This window comes from Silene latifolia, chromosome 5 (genome assembly GCF_048544455.1).
Source record: "Silene latifolia isolate original U9 population chromosome 5, ASM4854445v1, whole genome shotgun sequence".
Taxonomy (NCBI): Eukaryota; Viridiplantae; Streptophyta; class Magnoliopsida; order Caryophyllales; family Caryophyllaceae; genus Silene; species Silene latifolia.
In genome coordinates this window covers 7,803,970-7,825,832 of record NC_133530.1, presented here as the reverse complement: position 1 = coordinate 7,825,832, position 21,863 = coordinate 7,803,970, and the positions used below count along the sequence as shown (strand labels likewise).

The following is a 21,863-nucleotide window of genomic DNA, read 5'->3' as shown; positions in this document are numbered from 1 at the left end:
GGAAAGTTTATTCTTGTTTGCAAATTTCTTGGCATTTATTTTAGTTTGTTGGGTTTGCTGCAAAAAAAAACAAAAAAAGTAATAAAGTATTAGTACGAATGATTCTTTAATTGATTAGTTAATTTAATTAATAGGTATATTACTAGGTTATTATTTGAAGTCGAAACAAGTGTTTCTTTGAGTTTATTGGTGTAAGGATATATTCTTTGCTAAGTAACTGGTGAAATTCACAATTTTTTCTTCAATTCTCAAATTGTAAACTTTATATACTTATATGTGTGTTTTTTCGCTAAGCGGAACTACTTAATTTCTCGAGGTAAATCAGCAAATGGAGACACGTCGAATGTATTTGATTGATGTTGAAGGGTTTTAGACACAGATCATGAATATGGTCAACCAATAATTATATCAATTAAGTTAGTGTGTTCTAAATTTCAATCAATATTAGCAATCCAATAACTAAAATACACATTATTTTGTACTCCGTATTAAAAATCGAATTCGAAGCATGATACTCTGTTTTTTGGGGGAAAAACAGAGGAGAAGAGAAATAGTATCTAAAGAATGCACTCGTGTTTGATTTTAGCCAACACTTTGACTGTTTTATGATTAAGATTTTGATTGGTTGAGGGTTTTTGATGATGTCCCACAATCTACTTTTTACCATTTTTTGTCAATATATGACTATATTAGTGGATGAGACTCATGAGAGGAATTATGAAGTGTGGATTAGTCTATCCTTGTTTTTGGTAAAAAAAAACCAACTTCTTGTCTTAATCTCATGTACGAAGATATGGTGCTTTTTCTAGATCACAAATTCTTGTTTATGACGGTACATATCCGTCACTCTTGAGTGACGGATACCATTTTACCTCACAAAGTACCAACTTTTTCTCTCTCTGCAACACTATTCATGTGGTCCCCTTTCTCCACTAACCTATTTTGTTATCATTTTAACTCACAAAATATCCGCCACAAATAGTAACCCGTCACAAGGGAGACCAATTGTTTCTAGATGGGTTAGCAAGAGAATATTTTTGCTTTGCTTCCGGTTATTTTTAAGCTCATATAGGAGCCAGGCATTTACCAAGTTGATTGATTCCGAGAGCTAAGATCATTTAGAGCACTAATATTTACACCCGCCCCACGACCCATGATGGATGATATTTCTAGTTCCTGCATCTGTCCCAATCAAGGGGGTGTGGGGTGAAACCCATCGCAATCCACCTTAGTGACACCCCTACTTGTTGACAACACCAATATTTTCCTTCTCTCTCATAGGTCGTTGTGCCAACAAAAAAAAAAATAACCGAGATTAAGGGAGTATTTTTTTTGAGTTGCTCGTATAATACTCGTATTGTAGAACCCCCAAATCTCTAAATTAGGGTTTAACCAAATCAAAGGAAATACAATAAAAAGGGTACATAGATCTTACCCTCGACGCAAGGAACTCAACGGTATAATCAACGCTAAGAACTGACCTTCCAAACTCCGGGTATTGCTAATAATGCGATTAGGATGAAGAACTTGCTTGCTTTCTCTCTTAAACAGTAATTTAGGTTTTGCAAAAGTGATTTAGAATAATGACGACAAAGCTTATATACCTTAATCGCATAATTAACAAAACCCGAGAAAACTCCCCGTAAAACCGGCTACTCGATCAAGTACCCGAGGTACTCGATTGAGTACCCCCTTACTCGATCGAGTGCCCCAGCTACTCGATCGAGTACCCAACAGGTCAGAAACTTTTCTAAAACGCAACTTACTCTTACTCGACAGAGTAAGGCCTACTCGATAGAGTACCCCAAGACTTATAAATACGGAGTATTACACTTATGATAGCGCATTTTGTCCTCACTCATGCGCATCCCGAGAACCTTTCAAATAGGTCACCCATCCTAAGACTACACCCAGTCAAGCACGCTTAACTGTGGAGTTCTTTTGCATGGATGACCATAAATGAAAGTGCACTTTGCTGATATGAGTAGTACTTCTAATCCCTTTAAACTTTAGTCATTTAAGCTTATTACTGGACCTCTTCAATTAACGTGGGGTGTTATAATATTAAGAGTAAATTAATAAACAATACCAATATAAAGACCCTTTTCTATAAACAGTACCAACATAATCAATAATTAGTAAACAATACCAAAATAATACTCCCTCCTATTCTACATAAACTTCCCTCTTTCTTTTTTCATCTATTCACAATACCTTCCCTATTTCCTTATTTAGTAAACTTTTATACTTATTTTAATCACCTTACCCTACAACAATACCCCACCTCACCCACAACAATACTTATTTTAATCAACTTACCCCACAACAATACTTATTTTAATCACCTCACCCACAATAATACCTCACAATACCTTCCCTTTCTCCAATTACCTAACCCCACTACAATACTTTACCTTATTTTAATCTCTCTCCTTAATTCTAGTGCCCCCCATGAATAGGGAGGTTTATGTAGAATAGGAGGGAGTAACTTTTATCTACAAATAGTACCAAGTCGCCTTTTTACTCCATTTTTTTTCCTGCTTTGCTTATGCTTTCATCTAACAGAGGGAGTTTGGAAATGAATGAGTCAAGTTTTGTACTTAAACGATGGTTTCTTAGACTTTATATAGTAGGTTAAGATGAGATTTTTAGGCGACTTGGTACTATTCATAGATAAAAGTTAATATTTTGGTATTGATTACGAATTATTGATTGTGTTGGTACTGTTTATAAAAATGGGTCCTTATATTGGTACTGTTTATCAATTTACTCTATTTTAATATTAATGTGAAATTTTGTTTGATTCGTCTTTAGGATTACATTATTAATATCAAACATCTATAATATAAATAAGCTTTGAAGGATTACATTATTAATATCAATGCAAAAGAGGTTCGGGATGCTGGCATTGGGACGAAGGAAATCCGAAAGAAGGAGATTTTTATTAGGTGGCTAGCTCCTCCGGAGGGTTGGTTGGCCTTGAATATCGATGGCCCTTCGGCAGGCAACCGGGGGCTGCGTGGTCTGGGGGAATCATACGGGACTTTTCGGGTCAGATCATAGACGCATTCGCGGAGAGGCTGGGTGAAGCAACGGTAACACGGGCTAAGATTATGGCCTTAAAGAGGGGGTTGATGATACTTTGGAGCGTCAAATACCTCGTTTCATTATTCAATCTGACTCAGAGGTAATTATTGATTTCATGGAATTCGAGTTCAATGTTCCGACGGCCCATATTCATATGATTAAAATATGCCAATCACTTATTCGTGATTCCCCATGGAGGGTGGAGATGCACCATACGTATCGGGAAGCTAATGCTTGTGCGGATTGGCGCGCGAATTATGGGGTGACTCAAATGGAGCAGTTGATTCGATTTGATCTATCGAATGTGCCGAACTAATTGTTCAAATTGTCTCAGCAAGATGTCGGAGTGGTTGTGTGGCCTCGTATTGTCCCGACTCATGTTGTTTAGTTTTTGTGTTTTTGTAGTTTCGTAATATCGTACTTTTGTTTCTTCCCTTTATGTTTGGCCTTGTTTCCCGCTTCTCTTCACAAAAAAAAAAAAAAAAAAAAAAAAAAAAAAAAAAAACTGATATACAATGAAGGATATAAAAGACACAAAATACGCATTGGTAAACGTGAAAAAAGAAAGGGGATAGTTTATTTGAATTGAGGGAGAATTAACCATTCAAGAGGAAAAATAGCAACAATTTACACATCAGTAAAAATAAGAAGGCGGAAAAAAATGGTACGTGTAGTAACCCTGGTCAAACATTAGGACCGACCCGGCCCATCCATACCCGACCTACCCCTCCGGTCGATTTTTACAAGACCCTCGTGACCCGTGAGCATCCCGACCCGACCTGCCCGAAACTAGGGCCGGTCTCGGATCCAATGATTCCAACCGAACCTGTTACTGCCTAAAATGGACCCAGCCTGAATTAACCATAAAAAATGAAGCACCTGAACTGGCCTGATTCGAACCTGACCCGACTTGCCTGTTTACCAGGTCTAACTGGACGTCGGCCCATGTTCTAGACGTTTGACATCGACTCTTTTAAGCATCATCCCTCACCCATATTACTTTTAAGGGTTATTTAACAAATACTAGTACTTTCGTAACGGAGTCATGCCTAGTAATAACGATTTTCATATCCTTGAGTGATGGAGTATCCATTCGATCCAATTTCCATTGTTTTCAAAAATTATTATGGATAATTTCGTTGTTTTGGCGTCAATAGTGGCGCCCGATTTTGTTTTAGTGTAGGTGGTTGAGATTTAGATTAAACAAGATCACACTTAGTCATTGACATAACAAAAATGTGCGTGTGTAAAAAAAAATGTAATTTGGACGAGTTACGATTACAAGGCTGACAATATCCCCCAAACCAACTTTTAAAAGACCCCTTGCTTATAATTGAACGCGAAGAAGTCCAACAATCGCAACAAACAATACTGCAAGGTTAGAGTTTTGATCACCAATCTATACGGTAAGTCAGGTATGTAGAAAATTACGTGAATTTTGATTCTTCGAAATACGTAGGCATCTTAGTTATTGTAATTTCGAAATTAATATGATATTATTTGAAAGAGTTATAATAACTTTGATCATACTTTTTTTTTGAAAAAAAAAAATAAAGACCTAAGTGAACGAACTTTGTTTATGTCGAGATACATTGGCAGTGTAATTAGTATACTTTCGATGTTATCATCAAATTTATATAATTTGAAATTATTTGAAAATTATGCTAATTTTGATCTAGATCGGTTTTATCTAATATCGAAAGTTGTAAAATTCCAACTTCTTTAAGAAAATAATAATAACGTTGAACTAGATCACCCGGCCTGACAAGACCAACCCTCAAACCGGATCGGGCATATTCCGAGCCTCAATCAAAACCGGTCCGCCCTTACCCCAGGCCGATTCAGGGTCTACCTAGCCAAGCCCACCCTGGCCAGGCCCAAAACAGATCCGTGACCACACCTAGCGCGACATTAGGGGTGAGCAAAAATATACGAAACGGTTTTAATATACGGATACGATACGGTATACGGTTTCAATTAAACGAATTTCCGTATATACGATACAGATTTCCGTATATACGATACGGTTTTCAAAAAACCGTACCGTATCCGGGTCGGGCAAAAACAAAACCGGGTATACGGTTTCTGATACGGTTTTTGAAAAGAAATAAAAAAACCAAAAATATCTTACAAAAACTAAATAATTTAACCAAAATCACTTTAACTTGTCCACTTTCTTTTTCCCTAATGCATTTGTATAATGAATATTGAAATTTAGATTATTTTAGTATGTAACCTATTATTAAATTTAAGTTAGGGTGTATCGGTTTTATCGTGTATGCAATAAATTGAACAACAAACAACTGAAAACCGTATCCGGGTATACGAAAACCGGATATACGGAAAAACCGGGTATACGAAAACCGGGTATACGGTTAAACCGGGTCGAAACCGTATCGACAAAATTGTGAATTTAAAAACCGTATACCCGATACGGTTTTCAAAACCGTATCGGGTATACGGTTTTGCTCAGCCCTATAGCGCGTAACACTCTATTGCGTAATAATTGTATTACGAGGGATCCACCATTACCAAACCTGAGAAAGGTCACAACGAACCAAACAAAATTTGTCTCTCCTCCACCTCATCAAATTCCCAGCTGTTTTAATAACCGCGCGTTTTTTCACTTCTTGTTATTCCGTTACTTAACACTCTCCACTAAGGATATTTTATTGGAGATTCTATTTTATCTTACTATAAATAGACTCACTTTACTCTTCAACTTTCCACAACTAAAACAAATAAAACATATAGAACTTACTATTTATAACAATATACCAACTTTGTACTCATAACTACCAACAAACTTGGTGCCACTACTACTTCAAGTTATCCAAAGATAATGAGTTATAACTACTACGACAACAACGGACAATTACTAGGACCCGATAATTCCAGTCCGTCGACTGAAGAGGACTCAGGTGGGCTGATGTTAGCATCAGCCCACCCGAAAAAACGGGCAGGTAGGAAAAAGTTTCAGGAAACTCGCCACCCAATTTACCGAGGCATCCGACTACGGAGGTCCAGTAAATGGGTGAGCGAGGTCCGCCTGCCCAATAGTAAAACCCGACTATGGTTAGGAACATACCTTACCGCCGAAATGGCTGCACGTGCTCATGACGTGGCAGCCATTGCGTTACGTGGCAAAGAAGGTGCTTGTCTTAACTTTGCTGACTCTGTGTGGCGACTCCCTGTTCCGGCTTCCTCTGATCTCAAAGACATTCAGAAAGCTGCGGCTGAGGCGGCGCAGGCGTTTCGTCCTACGGTGGAGCTACTCAATGCGCCGCCTCAACCGCAGCCGGAGAATGGAAAGAATTCGGAACAAGTGGAGCAGAGTGTAGAGTATATGGATGAGGATATGTTGTTCAATATGCCGGCTTTGATGGCTGACATGTACCAGGGACTCGGTATGTTACCGCCACATCAGCCAAGTTCAAGTAATTACAGTTACAATCTTGATGATGTGGATTTTGAAGGTGCTGACATGTCACTTTGGAACTACTCTTTTTAAGGAAAGTTTATTCATTTTGCAAATTTCTTGGCATTTATTTTAGTTTGTTGGGTTTGCTGCAAAAAAAAAGTAATAAAGTATTAGTATGGATAATTCTTTTAATGATTACTTAATTTAATTATCAATAGGTATATTACTAGGTTATTATTCGAAGTCGAAACAAGATAGATATAGGATAGGTTTCTTTGAGTTTATTGGTGTAAGGATATAGTCTTTTTTCTTCAATTCTCAAATTGTGTGTTTTTTTTTGGCTAAGCGGTACTACTTAATTTCTCGATGTAAATCAGTAAATGGAGACACGTCGAATGTATTTGATCGATGTTGAAGAGTTTTAGACACGGATAATGAATATGGTCAACCAATAGTTAGTATGATCTAAATTTCAATCAATGTTAGCAATCCAATAACTTAAATCGAATTCGAAGCATGATACTCTGTTTTCTGGGAAAAAAACAGAGGAGAAGGGAAATATCTAAACAATCCAGTATGCACTAGTGTTTGATTTTAGGCAACACTTTGACTGTTTTATAATTAAGATTTTGATTGGTTCAGGATGTTTTGATGATGTCCCACATTCTACTTTTTACCATCTTTGTCAATATATGAGTGGATGAGAGGAATTAAGAAGTGTGGATTAGTCTCTCCGTTTTTTTGGTAAAAAAACTAACTTCTTGTCTTAATCTCATGTACGAAGATATGGTGCTTTTTCTAGATGGGTTCCCAAGGGAATATTTTTTCTTTTCTTCCGGTTATTTTCAAGCTCATATAAGATACGAGCCGAGCTTTTTGCGAGTTGATTCCGAGAGCTAAGATCATTTACTATCCCAGTGTCATGGTATCAGCATCTGTCTCACGATCCGCGATGGATGATACTTCTAATACCTGCATCTATACTAGGCCAACTAGGTTGGGTGTGGGGCGAAACCCTCGCAATCCACCCTAGTGACACCCCGCCTTGTTGACAACACAAATATTTCCCTTCTCTCTCATAGATATTGTGTCAAAAACAAAAAAATAAATAAATAATCGAAATTGAGGGAGTATTTCTTTTGTGTTGCTCGTATAATCCCATACTCGTATTGTAAAATCATCTAACAAATTATTATTCATATATTACGCATTTATACAAAACCAGTATTTTGCATAAATTAGAACTCTATTATCAAAATTTTATGTTCGTCACTTACATTTCCACGACATAAGGGTCCCAAAGGTCTTCGAAAGAAAGTTGGCTCGAATGCAAGACACGCACACGTGAAACCAATCCCTATTATGCTCGAAGGGAGGGCCACAACCTACAACTCTTTGCTCTTTGCCAAAGAAAGGTCCATCATAGCCCCGAACTTCCTTATCTTTTATCTGACTTAACGCGCGTACTTGATGATCAGGATGAATCCTTTCAACGCTGCAACCAACATCTGCTTCTATGCTCGCTTCCAACTAGACAAAGTTGGATTCGATCCTTGTCTTCTGCCCCGCAAGGAGCCTCATTCTCAGACTCGGCTTTCTCAGCGGAACTAAAAAAAGGAGTTTGAGCTTATTTGGCTTACTTTTTCGGGGCGGCTATAAAAATTTGTCTAAAGTGACTTCCATTGTTTGGTAATGAGTATACTCGAGAGAAAAGGCTGGGAATTCGACCTCTCCTTATACGCTCTAAAAAGTGTCAGGGTTATGGACACTTTAGTAAAGAGTGCCCTTCTAAGAGGAACCTCAGCTACAGAGCTTGTTTAATTTTCCTCCTCGTTATCTTATTTCCATAATCACCACCAATATTTGGAACTCTAATGACAAATACAGAATATATTTAAAACGAAGTACGTAGAAAGTTACTCTCCGCCTTTGAATCCACTCTTTCACTTTCTCTTTTGGACACTATTCATAGTTAAGGAAAATCTCCAATATTCTCAACCATCAATAAGGGTTAATATATTAATGTGGAACTTTGTTTGATTCGTCTTTAGGAATACATTATTAATATCAAACATCTATAATTTAACCGATATACAATGAAAGATATAAAAGATACAAAATATGCATTGCTAAACGTGAAAAGGCAAAGGGGGATAATTGATTTCAATGGAGGGAGAATTAACCATCCAAGAGGAAATTAGCCACAATTTACACACCAGTAAAAATAAGTAGACGAAAGAAGAATCGTACAACATGTAGTAACCCAGGTCAAACATTAGGGCCGACCCGGCCCATCGAGACTCGACATGCCCCCAGGTCGATTTTTACTAGACCCACGTGACCCATGAGCAGCCTGGCCCGACTTATCCGAAACTAGGGTCTCGAATGATTCCAACTCAACTTGTTACTGCATAAAATGACCCGACCCGACCCGAATTAACCATAAAACTAAAGCACCTGAATTGACCCAACTTGAACTGGCTCGATTCGCACCTGGCCCGACTAACCTGTTAACCAGATCTAACTCGACCGCTGGCCCATGTTGTAGACGTTGGACAACGACTCTCTTAAGCACCATCCCTCACCCCCTACTACTTTTCTAACGGACTCGTGCCTAGTTATAACGATTTTAACATCCTTAGGTGATGGAGTATCCATTCGATCCAATTTTCATTGTTGTCAAAAATTATTATGGATTGTTTAATTGTTTTGGCGTCAACAGCGGGGCCCGAGTTTGCTTTAGTGTTGGTGGATGAAATTTTGATGAAACAAGATCACACTTAGTCACTGACACATTAAAGATGTGCGTATGTTAAAAAAAATTGTAATTTGGACGAGTTACGATTACAAGGCTTGACAATATCCCCAAAACCAACTTGAAGAAGACCCCTTACTTATAATTGAATTCGAAGAAGTCAACAATCGTAACAATGAGGATTGCAATGTTGGAGTTTTCATCACCAACCTAATGATTACGGTAAGTCAGGTAAATAGAAAACTACGTGAAATTTGATTCTTTAGAAATACGTAGGCACCTTCATTATTATAATTTCGAAATTTATATGAAATTATTTACTTTGATATTATTCAAAAGAATTGTAATGATTTTTATCATACGTTTATTTTTTTGAAAAAAAATAAAGACCTACGTGATTTTTGGTTCTTTCGAGATACGTTGGCTCCCTAATTATTATACTTTCGATGTTATCATCAAATTTATATAATTGAAATTATTTAAACTAGTCCGGTTTTATCTAATATCGAAAGTCGTAAATTCCAGCTTCTTTAAGAAAATAATAATAATAATGTTAAACTAAATCACCAGACGCGACAAAATCAGTCCTCGAACCGAACCAGGCAAATTCCGAGCCTCAATCAAATCCAATCCGGCCCTACTCCGAGCCGGTTCAGGGTCTACCTACACAAACCCACCAGAGCCCGGTCCAAAACCGGTGCGTGACCACACCTAGCGTGTACACTCTATTGCATAATTGTATTACGAGGGATCCACCATTACCAAACCCGAGAAAGGTCACACGAACCAAACAAAGTTTCTCTCTCCTCCACCTCATGCTCTAATTCAGTAATTCCCAGCTGTTTCAATTTCCGCGCGTTTTTATTGAAGATTCTATTCTATCTTACTATAAATATACTCACTTTACTCTCCAACTTTTCACAACTAAAATTAATAAAACAAATATACCATCACTCGAACTTTATTACAACTAACTAACTGCCATACTTCATAGAAAGATAATGAGTTACAACTACGACAACAACGGACAATTACTACGACCCGATAATTCCAGTCCCTCGACTGAAGAGGACTCGGGTGGGCTGATGTTAGCATCAGCCCACCCGAAAAAACGGGCAGGTAGGAAAAAGTTTCAGGAAACTCGTCACCCAATTTACAGGGGCATCCGACTACGGAGGTCCAGTAAATGGGTGAGCGAGGTCCGCCTGCCCAATAGTAAAACCCGACTATGGTTAGGAACATACCTTACCGCCGAAATGGCTGCACGTGCTCATGACGTGGCAGCCATTGCGTTACGTGGCAAAGAAGGTGCTTGTCTTAACTTTGCTGACTCTGTGTGGCGACTCCCTGTTCCGGCCTCCTCTGATCTCAAAGACATTCAGAAAGCTGCGGCTGAGGCGGCGCAGGCGTTTCGTCCTACGGTGGAGCTGCTCAATCCGCCGCCTCCGCCGCAGGAAAAGAATGAAAAGAATGTGGAACCGGAGGAGCAGAGTGTGGAGTATATGGATGAGGATATGTTGTTCAATATGCCGGGTTTAATGGCTGACATGTACCAGGGACTTGGTATGTTACCGCCACATCAGCCAAGTTCAAGCAATTACGGTTATAATCTTGATGATGTGGATTTTGAAGGTGCTGACATGTCACTTTGGGACTATTCTTTTTAAGGAAAGTTTATTCATGTTTGCAAATTCTTGGCATTTTTTTTAGTTTGCTGCAAAAAAAAGTAATAAAGTACGGAGTATTTAGTATAGTCAATGGATGATTCTTTTATTGATTAATTAATTAATTAATAGGTATAGAAACAAGATAGAAATAGCATATGTAAGAATCAAACAACAATCATTTTGATTGTTTCTTTTGTTTGGGGCCATTAATGGTGAAGTTCACTAATATTTTATTCAATTCTCAGTGTAAATGGAGACTGGTCGAACATATTTGATCATGTTGACGGGTTTTAAACAGTCTGTATCAATTCGCAATCCAATAACTTAATACTCTGTTTTTTTTGGGGGGAAAACAGAGGAGAAGAGAAATATCTAAACAAGGAATTAATTGTGTTGATATATTGAGCCAATACTTTGACTATTTTATGATTAAAATTTTACAATTTTTGTCAATATATATGGGTGTGTTAGTGTGTATTAGTCTCTCCTTTTTCGTTAAAATTAATAAGTGACGTTTGACACTCTTGCTGTCTCAATCTCATGTACTAAGTTATGGGACTTTTCCTTTTCTAGACGGCTCTCATTTAATGGCCCCAATTTTATTTCATTTGGCTTTTAGTGGAAAATTTTGTTTTGCTTCAACCATGTCCAAGCAAGTCATGACTTTGTTGGATCATTAAAATAATTGTTAAAAGTAATATAGATTTTATATTATTTGCATATATAAAACTTCTTAGTATGTAAAATTGTGTAATTTTGAGTATGTTTTGTCCCACATTGAAAAAATAACGTAGGTGTGGTAAATATACTACACATAAATAGTAGAATTGTCCCACATCGAAAGATTAGTATAAGGTGATATGATCGTATGATTATAAATAAGAGGCATATTTGGAACTTATGTATCTACCCAATATTTTTTTGAGTCTCATAAATATTGTTTTAAAGAGCTCTTAATATATTCTATCATTATCTAGGATATGATACAAAAAATAAGGAAATCGTTGGGTACTACCCGGGAAAGAGTTAAGAACATGAACAAGAAAATCAAAAAATACAAAACTAAAAGTTTTACTAATGTTAGCCTCCTGACACAGTACAAAATTAAAGATTTTACTAAGCAGTAATAGAGCGTTAATGAGTCGTTATATGTACGATATAGAGATCCATATCTAATGATCGAGACTAAGTGAAACATTTTTTTTTTAAGAAGAGACATGTACTTCTTGTTATGTTATATCTTTCACATTGAAAAATAATGTAGGCATGATGAACATACTACGTCTAAATAATTAGATTATGTATCTCACATCGTAAGAATAGTATACGGTAGGGTGATTCTATAAATATACATATGAGGCATCCTTGAAATTTAGGTATTAACCCAATTTTTTTTATATAAAAGATATGTATTTTTTAGTATGTTATAAGTCCCACATTGAAAAATAATGTAGGTATGGTGAATATATTATGTATAAATAATAGAACTGTCCCATATATATACATTTTCTATATTATATTAAAGTGATGTTTATAATTTTGATATAAAAACTTTATATTTCATTTGAAAAAAAAAGTATCGTATGAAAATTATATAATTAGATTGTGACAAAAAAAATGATATCATTACAGTGTAGATTGCATTGTATTTTCTCATTATTAAATCGGGTTGATGTCAAAGTAGGTGCAAAAAAGGTGTACTTAGTATGTTATTTGTCCTACATTGAAAAATAATATAAGTGTGGTGAATATACTATGTATAAATATTAGAATTGTCCCACATCGGAAGATTAACATAAGGCAAGGTGATCTTATGAATATAAATAGAAGTCATAACCCAAAATCTTTTGAGTGTCTTAAGTATTGTCTTGGAGAGCTCAAAGTTTATATCATTATATTTTCTACCTATAAAATTTAAATGTCCCACATTGAAAAATAATGTAGGTGTGGTAAATATACTACGTTTAAATAATATAATTAGAATTGTGTTAAAAGAAATTCTATCATTTGCACATTTTTTTTTTGATGACGAGGGGGTTGAATCCCCCCCGGACCCATGCATTCCCGCACCACCAAACAGACTATGTAAGTCACCCCCTTCGGGGGCTGCAGTGGCCAAGTGATCATCGCCCCAGCTGGTAGTCGAACCCGGGTCCTCTCAACTCCTGCATTTCTGCAAGCTTCAAAGTTTAACCCGGCTACCATTAGACTAACACTACTTGGCTTATATGTGTCTTTTTTTAATTGGTTACACTAAAAAATTAATAAAAAAAATCTCATGAATTTGTCAAGGGTAGAAAATGTAGGAAATGATTGGAGTTTGAAAGTGAAAAATGATTGGGTTGAAGACTTATGTGGTGATCGATCTTTTGCTTGAGAGTGTGAAAATGGGTCAAGATAACTAAGGTAGAATTAAGAGTGAAAATGGGTGGTGACCCAATTAGCTTGACCTTTGCTTGTGAATGGTCTAAGGTTATTTTTAAGATCATTTTAGATACGAGTAATTATTAGAGGAGTAATACACATTCCCTTTAAACAATTGAATTTTATTTAACTTTAAGAGTCAATTGAAATACGTAGAAAAATCAAACCGTGAGCTTAACATCTTACACTCACGAGAGCCTAGCATCATTCACCCCGAATGTTTAACATCTTTAACACACGTGGGCTTAATATCTCTCACATATTGTAGGCTTAACATCCTACAAATCGAGGCTTAACATGTTGGGAAATGTGTCCTCAACAATAGTGCGATCACATGATTTAAATATCATAATTAAATCTCAAATTAAGAATACGTGAGGGATGATTCTTTATACAGTCGACTGACCGTCATTAATCGGTAATGATTGGCTAACTAGAGTTTGACATTACTGTCGTGTGACGGTGGTGGTCAGTTGATCCCTTTAGGTCACACCTATAGGATGAGGCCCAAATAGATATTTAATTAATTGTATGCGATACAGATTAATTAATTCCTTAATTATGGGAGTGCAATTTTGCGTCTTATTTTAATGTGATTAAATAAAGATTAAATTTAGTAATTAAGTGTTATATTACTAAATTAGTTGAGATATTAATATAAGTTTTGAGGTAGAGATAATTAGTTATTTAAAGTTACAAGAAGTTGTAATTTTAACTAACTAGTAATTATGGGACCCATTATATATTGATATAATGGTAGTATACTACTCAAAAAGTGGAGTGTATATTATATTATTAATGGAAATATTTAAGTGTTAAATGATTACATTAATAATTAAAAATGTAAGATAGTTGAACATATGACTTATAAGCATTTGTGGGACAAATGACAAAAGGCAAAAATAGACCATAAAGGGTCCATTATTTCGGCCAAATGAGAGCAAGAGATGCTCTTGTTTTGTCTTGTTCTTTTTGTTATAACAATGTGTGATAGTGACTTATCCATGACATATCTTACAAAGCTTAAACCCTACACACTACCTACACAAAACAAAGAGTAAAAACAAAAGACAAAAGATTCCTCTTTTGTCCCAAGGCCACCGGTTTTGGCTTGATAAAATGGGCATTTGGTTGCTCATTTTATCACTTCTTGTTTTTGCTAGTAAATGCTTATATCTCTCTAGCTTTCTCACATGCAAAATTCATAAAAAGCTCTCAATAAATACTAATACACAAAATCTATTACTAGAAGTAGTAATATAAGAATATTAGTATTATTAAGGTAATATTTCTACTATATATCTAGTTAATATTAGTAGAGACTTTTGGGATTCATCTTGGGTGCAATTTATTGGAGTGGCTTCTAAACTTGGAGTCTTAGGAGGATCATCCATCATTATAAGCTCAAGAACAAGTGAAGGAAGGTGACCTTACTTGTGCCCAAATTTTCGAACCAACCAACAATGTAAGGAACATTGTTTTTCTTATAAATCTTTCATTTTGTTATGCATGCACTAGATCTAAAGAACATATAATTAACAAGTTAATTAGTTCACTATTAGAGGAGTCTAATAATAGGTATATGAACCTAACATAACATGCCTTACTTGAGAGCTTAACAACTCTCATAGCATGATTAGGATTAGTCGCGGGGGTTTAATCGATTATTGTAAGCTAGGCCCGATTAGACGATCTTGGTAATTGATTAATAAAAGAAGGGGTGGACGTAGGCTTTTGAATTGGGCTGAATCACGTTAAAAATTTCATGTTATTTACCTCTATTCATTCACCTTCCCTCTAGAATATTCATTGGGCAACTATACTCTTTAGAAAGGCAATTGGGCACGTGGGCCTTTGGGCCGACATGCCCTCATTGCCATTTTAGCACGACATGAGATTGATTAATAAGGCCCAGCGCGGCACGACATGATGCGCCATGAGCTCGGGGGTGTGCATGGTCCGAAGTTTTAAAATAAAGTTGTGCCTAATCCAGGCAGAGCAGGATCAAGGCCCACCTCAGCACAACACGCTTGGGCACGTTCAAAATACAAAGAAATAAGGTTGAAGTAGGGGGGATTGTTTTGGCACTCCCATGCAAGAAACGGGTCAACACACCATATCATAGGCTGTGAGTGGGCCATCATTTTCACCGCACGACACGACACAAAACCTACCTTCCCGTGCCATTTATTATCCAGATGGGATAAACTTGCACGAGACACGACCCAACTTCCATTTTTAGGTCCAAAAACCTCATGATAAGGATTCGGGGGAAACCTAAATTGTATTTGATTAAGGTTTTTCTAATATAATATTTTGAATGGATTAGGGTTTTTGTTTGGGCATTTTGTACTGGTCTATAAGTTTCACTCCTACAATAATAATATCATAATTATTCTGAATCCAAACTCTGAAATCAGTAATTTCTCCTTCAAATAAACTTTGCTCCTTTCTGCATGTAGACATATATAGTTACACACCATTATTAAACCGCTTAAATTCGCGTGTTGTTCTCGTTACGTTTTTCTTTTGTCTTTTCTTGCTTCTTTTGTAACAATTTGGATTTGCGTTTAGCTGGGGCAAAAAAATTCAGTAAGAGAATCAAGTAATTCGTAATTGTATAAGGTAAACAGTAACACTCCTCCTTTTTCAAATCTTAAAGTAATATTTTATAGGACTTTAATATGTTATTCATTATATTATTACACGCTTATTATCGCCTCATACGTAACCTTAGTTATTCAAGCAATCGAGTCATATTGTGTAATTACACCATTAATATTACAAAAACTACTCCCTCCTAGTTTGAGTGTTGATTCCCTTTCTTTTGGGGACCAAAATTAAGGAAATGAATTTGGACCACACAAAACACCCTACCCCACATGAAATTGAATTTGGACCACACAAAACTTACCAAAAAAGAAAAGAGGAACCAACACCCTACTAGCATGAAAATGGAAAGAGAAACCAACACTCAGACTAGAAGGGAGTATTTCGGTTTAAAATTTATATTATATTTTCGATTTCAAAAATACAATCATCTTCGTTATAAAATCCTTAAAACCAATCTTATACATTAAATATCGAGTCAATTGTAAGATGTTTTGTGAAGGAAATGATACGGCGCCACTGGGTGGCGCCCAATCTCGGCGCCACCCCTTATTATTGGGGTCCCCACTTATACTATGTGATTTATCCATTATTTTGGGAGTCCACATTTATTGCTTGTGAGAGGGTGACGCTAACTCATTTTCCTTTTGTGAAACCCGAAATTTGGACCCAAGTTGGCTTTCAATAGCCCATCTCCCTTAGTTTTCCAAAACCCATGAAGTTAACATAAATTCTTGTTTAAGATTGGAATATCCATCTTAGACTTCAGACACTTTATTTTAGAAAACTAAAATAACGTGCTTTTTAGTCTAAGACCGTATATAAATTGACCCGAATTTTTTTATAATTGCCGCTTTAGCTCGAATAGAGACGGAATTTAATCATCGTAAAGTAATAGACTGTGACACGAGATGTTCCGATTTAATCACAAAACGGTTTTTGGGCCGAATAGTAGACCGGTTTAGCACTCAGCTTGCCCACCTTGTTAGTTGGGTGAAGCACCTCCCTGCATCGTCCAAGTCTTGTTTCATGTACAAAAAGTTCCATATGTGAGGGTTGTCCACATTGATAAAAGAGGAGAAGAATTATCACTCTATAAGGCAAGGGGCTACTCCCTCTATCGGCAATTGGTTTTGGGATGGAACCTCCTTGGCCTTGTAAACTGGACACTATCTCCTTCTCGACGGGTGCGGCTCAGGCCCGTGTGCAATTTAACATGGTATCAGAGAGAATCACTTCTTATGCAATACTTTAGTCAAGTCTTTCCTTGGGATATTTATCAACAAGGAGATACTAGAAGAATTTGGATTGAGGTAATGGGGATCCCTCCTCAGGTTTGGTCCAGAAAAACTTTTGAGTTAATTGCGGCCAAATTTGGTGTGCTTGTGTGTTGTGATGTGAACTGCGAAAAATCCGCAGGCTTTTGTGACTTGCCGTTTGATGATTGATACCAATATCATGTCTTATATTGCTGAAGTGTTGTACATTAATATCAATGAGCATTTTATCGGGAAATCTATATTTGTTAGGGAGGGGACAAACCTAACTACATGCTACATCAATCAACCAGTGCGCAATCTTGTGTCTTTTGATCAGTGGGATGATACCTTGTCCGTAAGACATGAACCTCAGTCTGGACAGCTTGCGCCTGTGGAGGGGTGTGCCAGGGTGTCAGGGACTGTTGTGGAAGAATCTCCAGTAGGAAGGGAAGAGCCAAATGGTTCTGAAAGGACTATTACTTGTATTGGAAATGTCAACTATGACATTAATGAGGAGTTTGAATTAATTTCAAATAAGAAGGTTTTTAATGCTAGTCTAGGAAATTCAAACAACACGATATTGTCTGATGATGACTGCCCTCCGGGCTTCCAAAAAATCATAAATACCAAGAAGTCCAAAAGAAAGCTTAAGAAATTTGGGAACTATAAAAATCCTGGAGGTGCTACCAAGAAATCGAAGAAGAAGGTGAAAGACTCCAGTGATGAAATTGCAGATGCACAATTTAACGATAGTATTGAGTGTTGGTCTGAAGACGTTTTTGAAGTGGATAGAGGTGTAAAAGAACTAAGTTCTGATGATGATTTTGAGTCAGATCCAGAATTGGAAGAAATAAAATCCAAGGAGATCGGCAGGTCATTGGGGTTGGGTGTTGGAGATAAGCTCTCCATTGAAGACCTATTATTATAATTTTTTTTTAGGGAAAGTGAGGTGAGTGGCGTGGAATGTGTCGAAACAAGGTTGTATGGTACAGTTGGCAGTGGTTCAATAATAAGCTCCTGGGATTTTGTTTGAATTGAGTGGATTGGCAGGGATATAACTCTAAAGTGGTTGATACCAACTTGGGAGGAGATGAGGTACCCCTTTCTAGGGGTCTACATGGAGACGGCAAACCACCTGCGCCTACACTGTCAGTTCTCATGAAGTCTGTGGTTTAAATTTGGCAAATACGGGGGTGTGGCATGGGTATGCCCAACTGATAGTGCCAAAGATAATATTGTTACTCTTGAGAATTCTGAAAGTCAAAATTCTATGGAGAATCTGAACATAGCCGTGGATCAAGGGTTTACAGACAGTTCTGAAAAACTAGAAGATCAAGTCACTGTTATGAACCCGAAAACTCCTCTAAATAGTCAAGAGTCAGAAAAAGAGGGATTCTGCTGAGTTTCTGTAAAACCAGAAGAAAAAGATAAAGACTTCAAGACGAAACCTCCGAAGTCAATGGAGACACATTTGCAAAATCAGAAATTGAACTATTGGTTCGTCAGAATATGATGCAAAAATCCTGGAAAAGCCTTGTGATTCAACGGAGGACAACACAGTCAAAGCAGAATAATCCAAACAATGAAGAAAACCAGGGGAAAGGCCAAGGAAGCAAAATATTAATGCTGGAATGTATGATTTTGAAGATTGGCCGGGTGGAAAGAATGGAACCATTTAGGAATGAAACCGACCGTCATATTTGGTTGTTTGATAGTTGTTTTCTTTGGTCTTATTGTTGTATTTTGTTTTGAGACCCTACTCTCTGTAGGTCTCGGGTTTCTACCCGTCTTTAATCAAAAAAAAAAATCAGAGCCCATGGCTAAAGACCTGGGTTTTCATGGGCCAAAGTTTGCAGTCGGACGAGCAAAATTGCTCAGTTGAATTTGTCCAGACTGTGTGAAAAGAGGAGAAGAATTACCACTTTATAAGACAAGGGTTACTCCATCTATCGCCAATTGGTTTTAGTGTGGAGCCCTCTTGGACCTACGTTGTGGACTCTTTCTCCTTCATTTGGGTGCGGCCCAGACCCGTTGTCTCTTGGTGACACTTTTACAATAAAAGGCGTGTTTGATCAATTAAATCTCATTCTTCTTCGTCTTCGCTGGAAATGAACCTTTTCGAATACCTGACTTCAAATATCTATATATCTCCTTCATTTCTTAACGGAATTGGATGATTTTTGCATCATTTTCTTCGTCTCTCTGGCCTCTCCGCAGTGAGGTAAGTATATTTTCGTTATATCCTTGGATTCCGCACCCAGATCTCGAAAGGTTACTCCTTGGTAATAATTTATCCTTGTTTTTTTTATTGACGTAGACGAGTCAATCCAGCATTCACATTGCTAAGGTAGCTAAGGTTGTTTTTCCCGGTGTCCCAGTCATTTTATTTGTCGCAAGCAGGGCCGTTTGTGGGCCCGTGCGGCTGCACAGGACCCCTAATTTTTTGTGTCAGAAATCAAAGTAAAAGTAAAAATAAATAAGTACGGTACACTAAATACACATTTATGTACTATTTTTTCTTTCGTTTCTTAAAATGTTATATAGGGGACTATATCTAGAGTTCGCACACGAGCCTCCAAAATCCCGAGACGGCCCTGGTCGCAAGTAACTAGGATTGTTTTTCCCCAGTGGCTATAAAACTGTCGGGTCAGGTCGCGTGGGCATGCCCCATCAAGAAAGTAGAAAGTTAAACCATTGAAGAGGAATCTAGAAACAATTTTACAATTTTACTTGCAGTACAAATGAGAAGATGTACGAAGAAAACAGTACAGCGTGTAAAACTCAAAAATTGCATAATTGTATAAAGAGGGACCCACTCAACCTGAGAAAGCTCACAAGAACCACAAACAAAGTTCCTCTCTCCTCCACATCATACTCTTGTTCCCAGCTGTTTCAACCGCCGCGCGTTCTTTCCCTTTTTCCGTTACTTAACACTCTTTACTTATTTTGGATTATTTTATTTTATTTTCCTATAAATATACTCACTTTACTCTCCAACTTTCCACAACTAAAATTAAACAAATAACCAACTGCCATACATCATCCAAACATAATGAGTTACAATTACAATTCGAGTCCCTCGTCTGATGACGAGGACTCGAGTGGGCTGATGTTAGCATCAGCCAACCCAAAAAAAAGGGCAGGTAGGAAAAAGTTTAAGGAAACTCGCCACCCAATTTACCGTGGCGTCCGACAACGGAGGTCTACTAAATGGGTCAGTGAGGTCCGATTGCCTAATAGTAAGAACCGATTATGGTTAGGAACGTACCTGACACCTGAAATGGCTGCACGTGCTCATGACGTGGCAGCCATAGCGTTACGTGGCAAAGAAGGTGCTTGTCTTAACTTTGCTGACTCTGTGTGGCGACTTCCTGTTCCGGCTTCCTCTGATCTCAAAGACATTCAGAAAGCTGCGGCTGAGGCGGCGCAGGCGTTTCGTCCCACGGTGGAGCTGCTCAATGCGCCGCCTCAACCGCAGCCGGAGAATGACAAGAATGTGGAACAGGTGGATCAGAGTATGGATTATATGGATGAGGATATGGTGTTTAATATGCCGGGTTTGATGGCTGACATGTACGAGGGACTCGGTATGTTACCGCCACATCAGCCAAGTAGTTCAACTAACTACAGTTATAATCTTGATGATGTGGATTTTGAAGCTGCTGACATGTCACTTTGGAGCCACTCTTTTTAAGGAAAGTTTGTTCACTTTGTAATTTTATTATTATTATTATTGGAGTTTGTTAATTGTTATGTGTGTACAACAAAAAAAAAAGTTTTGGTTTCATTAATTCTTTTATTAATGAGTTGGTGTTGTGTGGTAAGAATCAAACAATGATCAAATTATCAAATTGTTTACTCCCTCTGTCCCGGTCATTTGTTGTCCTATTTCATTTTGGGGGTGTTTCAGTCAATTATTGTCCTTTCTATTTTAAGAATGAACTTAATGAACAATTTGATCATTCACACTCAATTTGTTCCACTTGTCATTTAGTAATTGGTCCCCTCTACTTTCCTTGGTCTTTGTACCAAAACCAAAGGACAACAATTGACCGGAACGGAGGGAGTATTTCTTTTTGTTGGTGTAAGTATTTATTTTTCATTAAATAAATATTGAAATTCACTCCAATTCTTTCTTCAATTCTTAAATTGAAAGTCTTATGTGTGTGTTTTATTTCGCAAATTGATGCTGAAGGGTTTCAAACTCAGATCACGAACATTACCGAGTACTAAGTGAAACCATAATACTCTGTTTTTTGGGGGGAAATAAAAACAGAGGAAGAGAAATATCTAAATATCTAAACAAAGTATTGATGTTTTTACATTTTAGCCAACACTTTTCACTATTGATGAATGATTAAGACATTGATTGGTTAAGGTTTTTTATGGGGGTCCCACTTTTATACTTTTAGCATTTTTGTCAATATATAGAAGTGTCAAGTGTATGAGTGGAGTAAAGAGTGTGGATTAGTCTTATCCTTTTTTAGTAACAACTAACAAGTGATGACTTAAATGAGTCTAATATAACTAATTGTGTGGGTGTCAAATGTTTGACTCCTTGATGTCTCAATCTAAGACCAAAGTTTATGGTGCTTTTTCTAGATGGGTCTTATTTAGTAACCCCACTACCCCACTTCTAT

At 37.1% G+C, this 21,863-nt stretch overlaps 3 protein-coding genes across 3 annotated transcripts; all 3 read left to right on the top strand.

The window, feature by feature from the left end:
• Window positions 1-5,989: 5,989 nt before the first annotated feature.
• On the top strand, window positions 5,990-6,598 carry LOC141654754 (dehydration-responsive element-binding protein 1B-like). The gene has a single exon (XM_074461871.1). The coding sequence runs from the start codon at window positions 6,017-6,019 to the stop codon at window positions 6,596-6,598; it is 582 nt and encodes a 193-aa protein (XP_074317972.1). The 5' UTR covers window positions 5,990-6,016.
• Window positions 6,599-10,321: 3,723 nt separating this feature from the next.
• On the top strand, window positions 10,322-10,930 carry LOC141654753 (dehydration-responsive element-binding protein 1B-like). The gene has a single exon (XM_074461870.1). It carries the CDS (start codon window positions 10,349-10,351, stop codon window positions 10,928-10,930), a length of 582 nt encoding a protein of 193 aa, XP_074317971.1. The 5' UTR covers window positions 10,322-10,348.
• A 6,488-nt stretch (window positions 10,931-17,418) lies between these two features.
• Window positions 17,419-20,925, top strand: LOC141655867 (dehydration-responsive element-binding protein 1E-like). Its single transcript, XM_074462891.1, has 2 exons — window positions 17,419-17,817; window positions 20,329-20,925. Exons 1-2 carry the CDS (start codon window positions 17,423-17,425, stop codon window positions 20,915-20,917), a joined length of 984 nt encoding a protein of 327 aa, XP_074318992.1. The 5' UTR covers window positions 17,419-17,422; the 3' UTR covers window positions 20,918-20,925.
• Window positions 20,926-21,863: the final 938 nt, after the last annotated feature.

Excerpts from the sequence above, each read along its gene's own strand:
- LOC141654754 (XM_074461871.1), top strand. The coding sequence starts at position 6,017 with ATGTTAGCATCAGCCCACCCGAAAAAACGGGCAGGTAGGAAAAAGTTT.
- LOC141654753 (XM_074461870.1), top strand. The coding sequence starts at position 10,349 with ATGTTAGCATCAGCCCACCCGAAAAAACGGGCAGGTAGGAAAAAGTTT.
- LOC141655867 (XM_074462891.1), top strand. The coding sequence starts at position 17,423 with ATGTCTTATATTGCTGAAGTGTTGTACATTAATATCAATGAGCATTTT. Across the intron at positions 17,818-20,328 it reads ACGATATTGTCTGATGATGA|GCTGATGTTAGCATCAGCCA; the intron begins CTGCCCTCCGGG and ends GGACTCGAGTGG.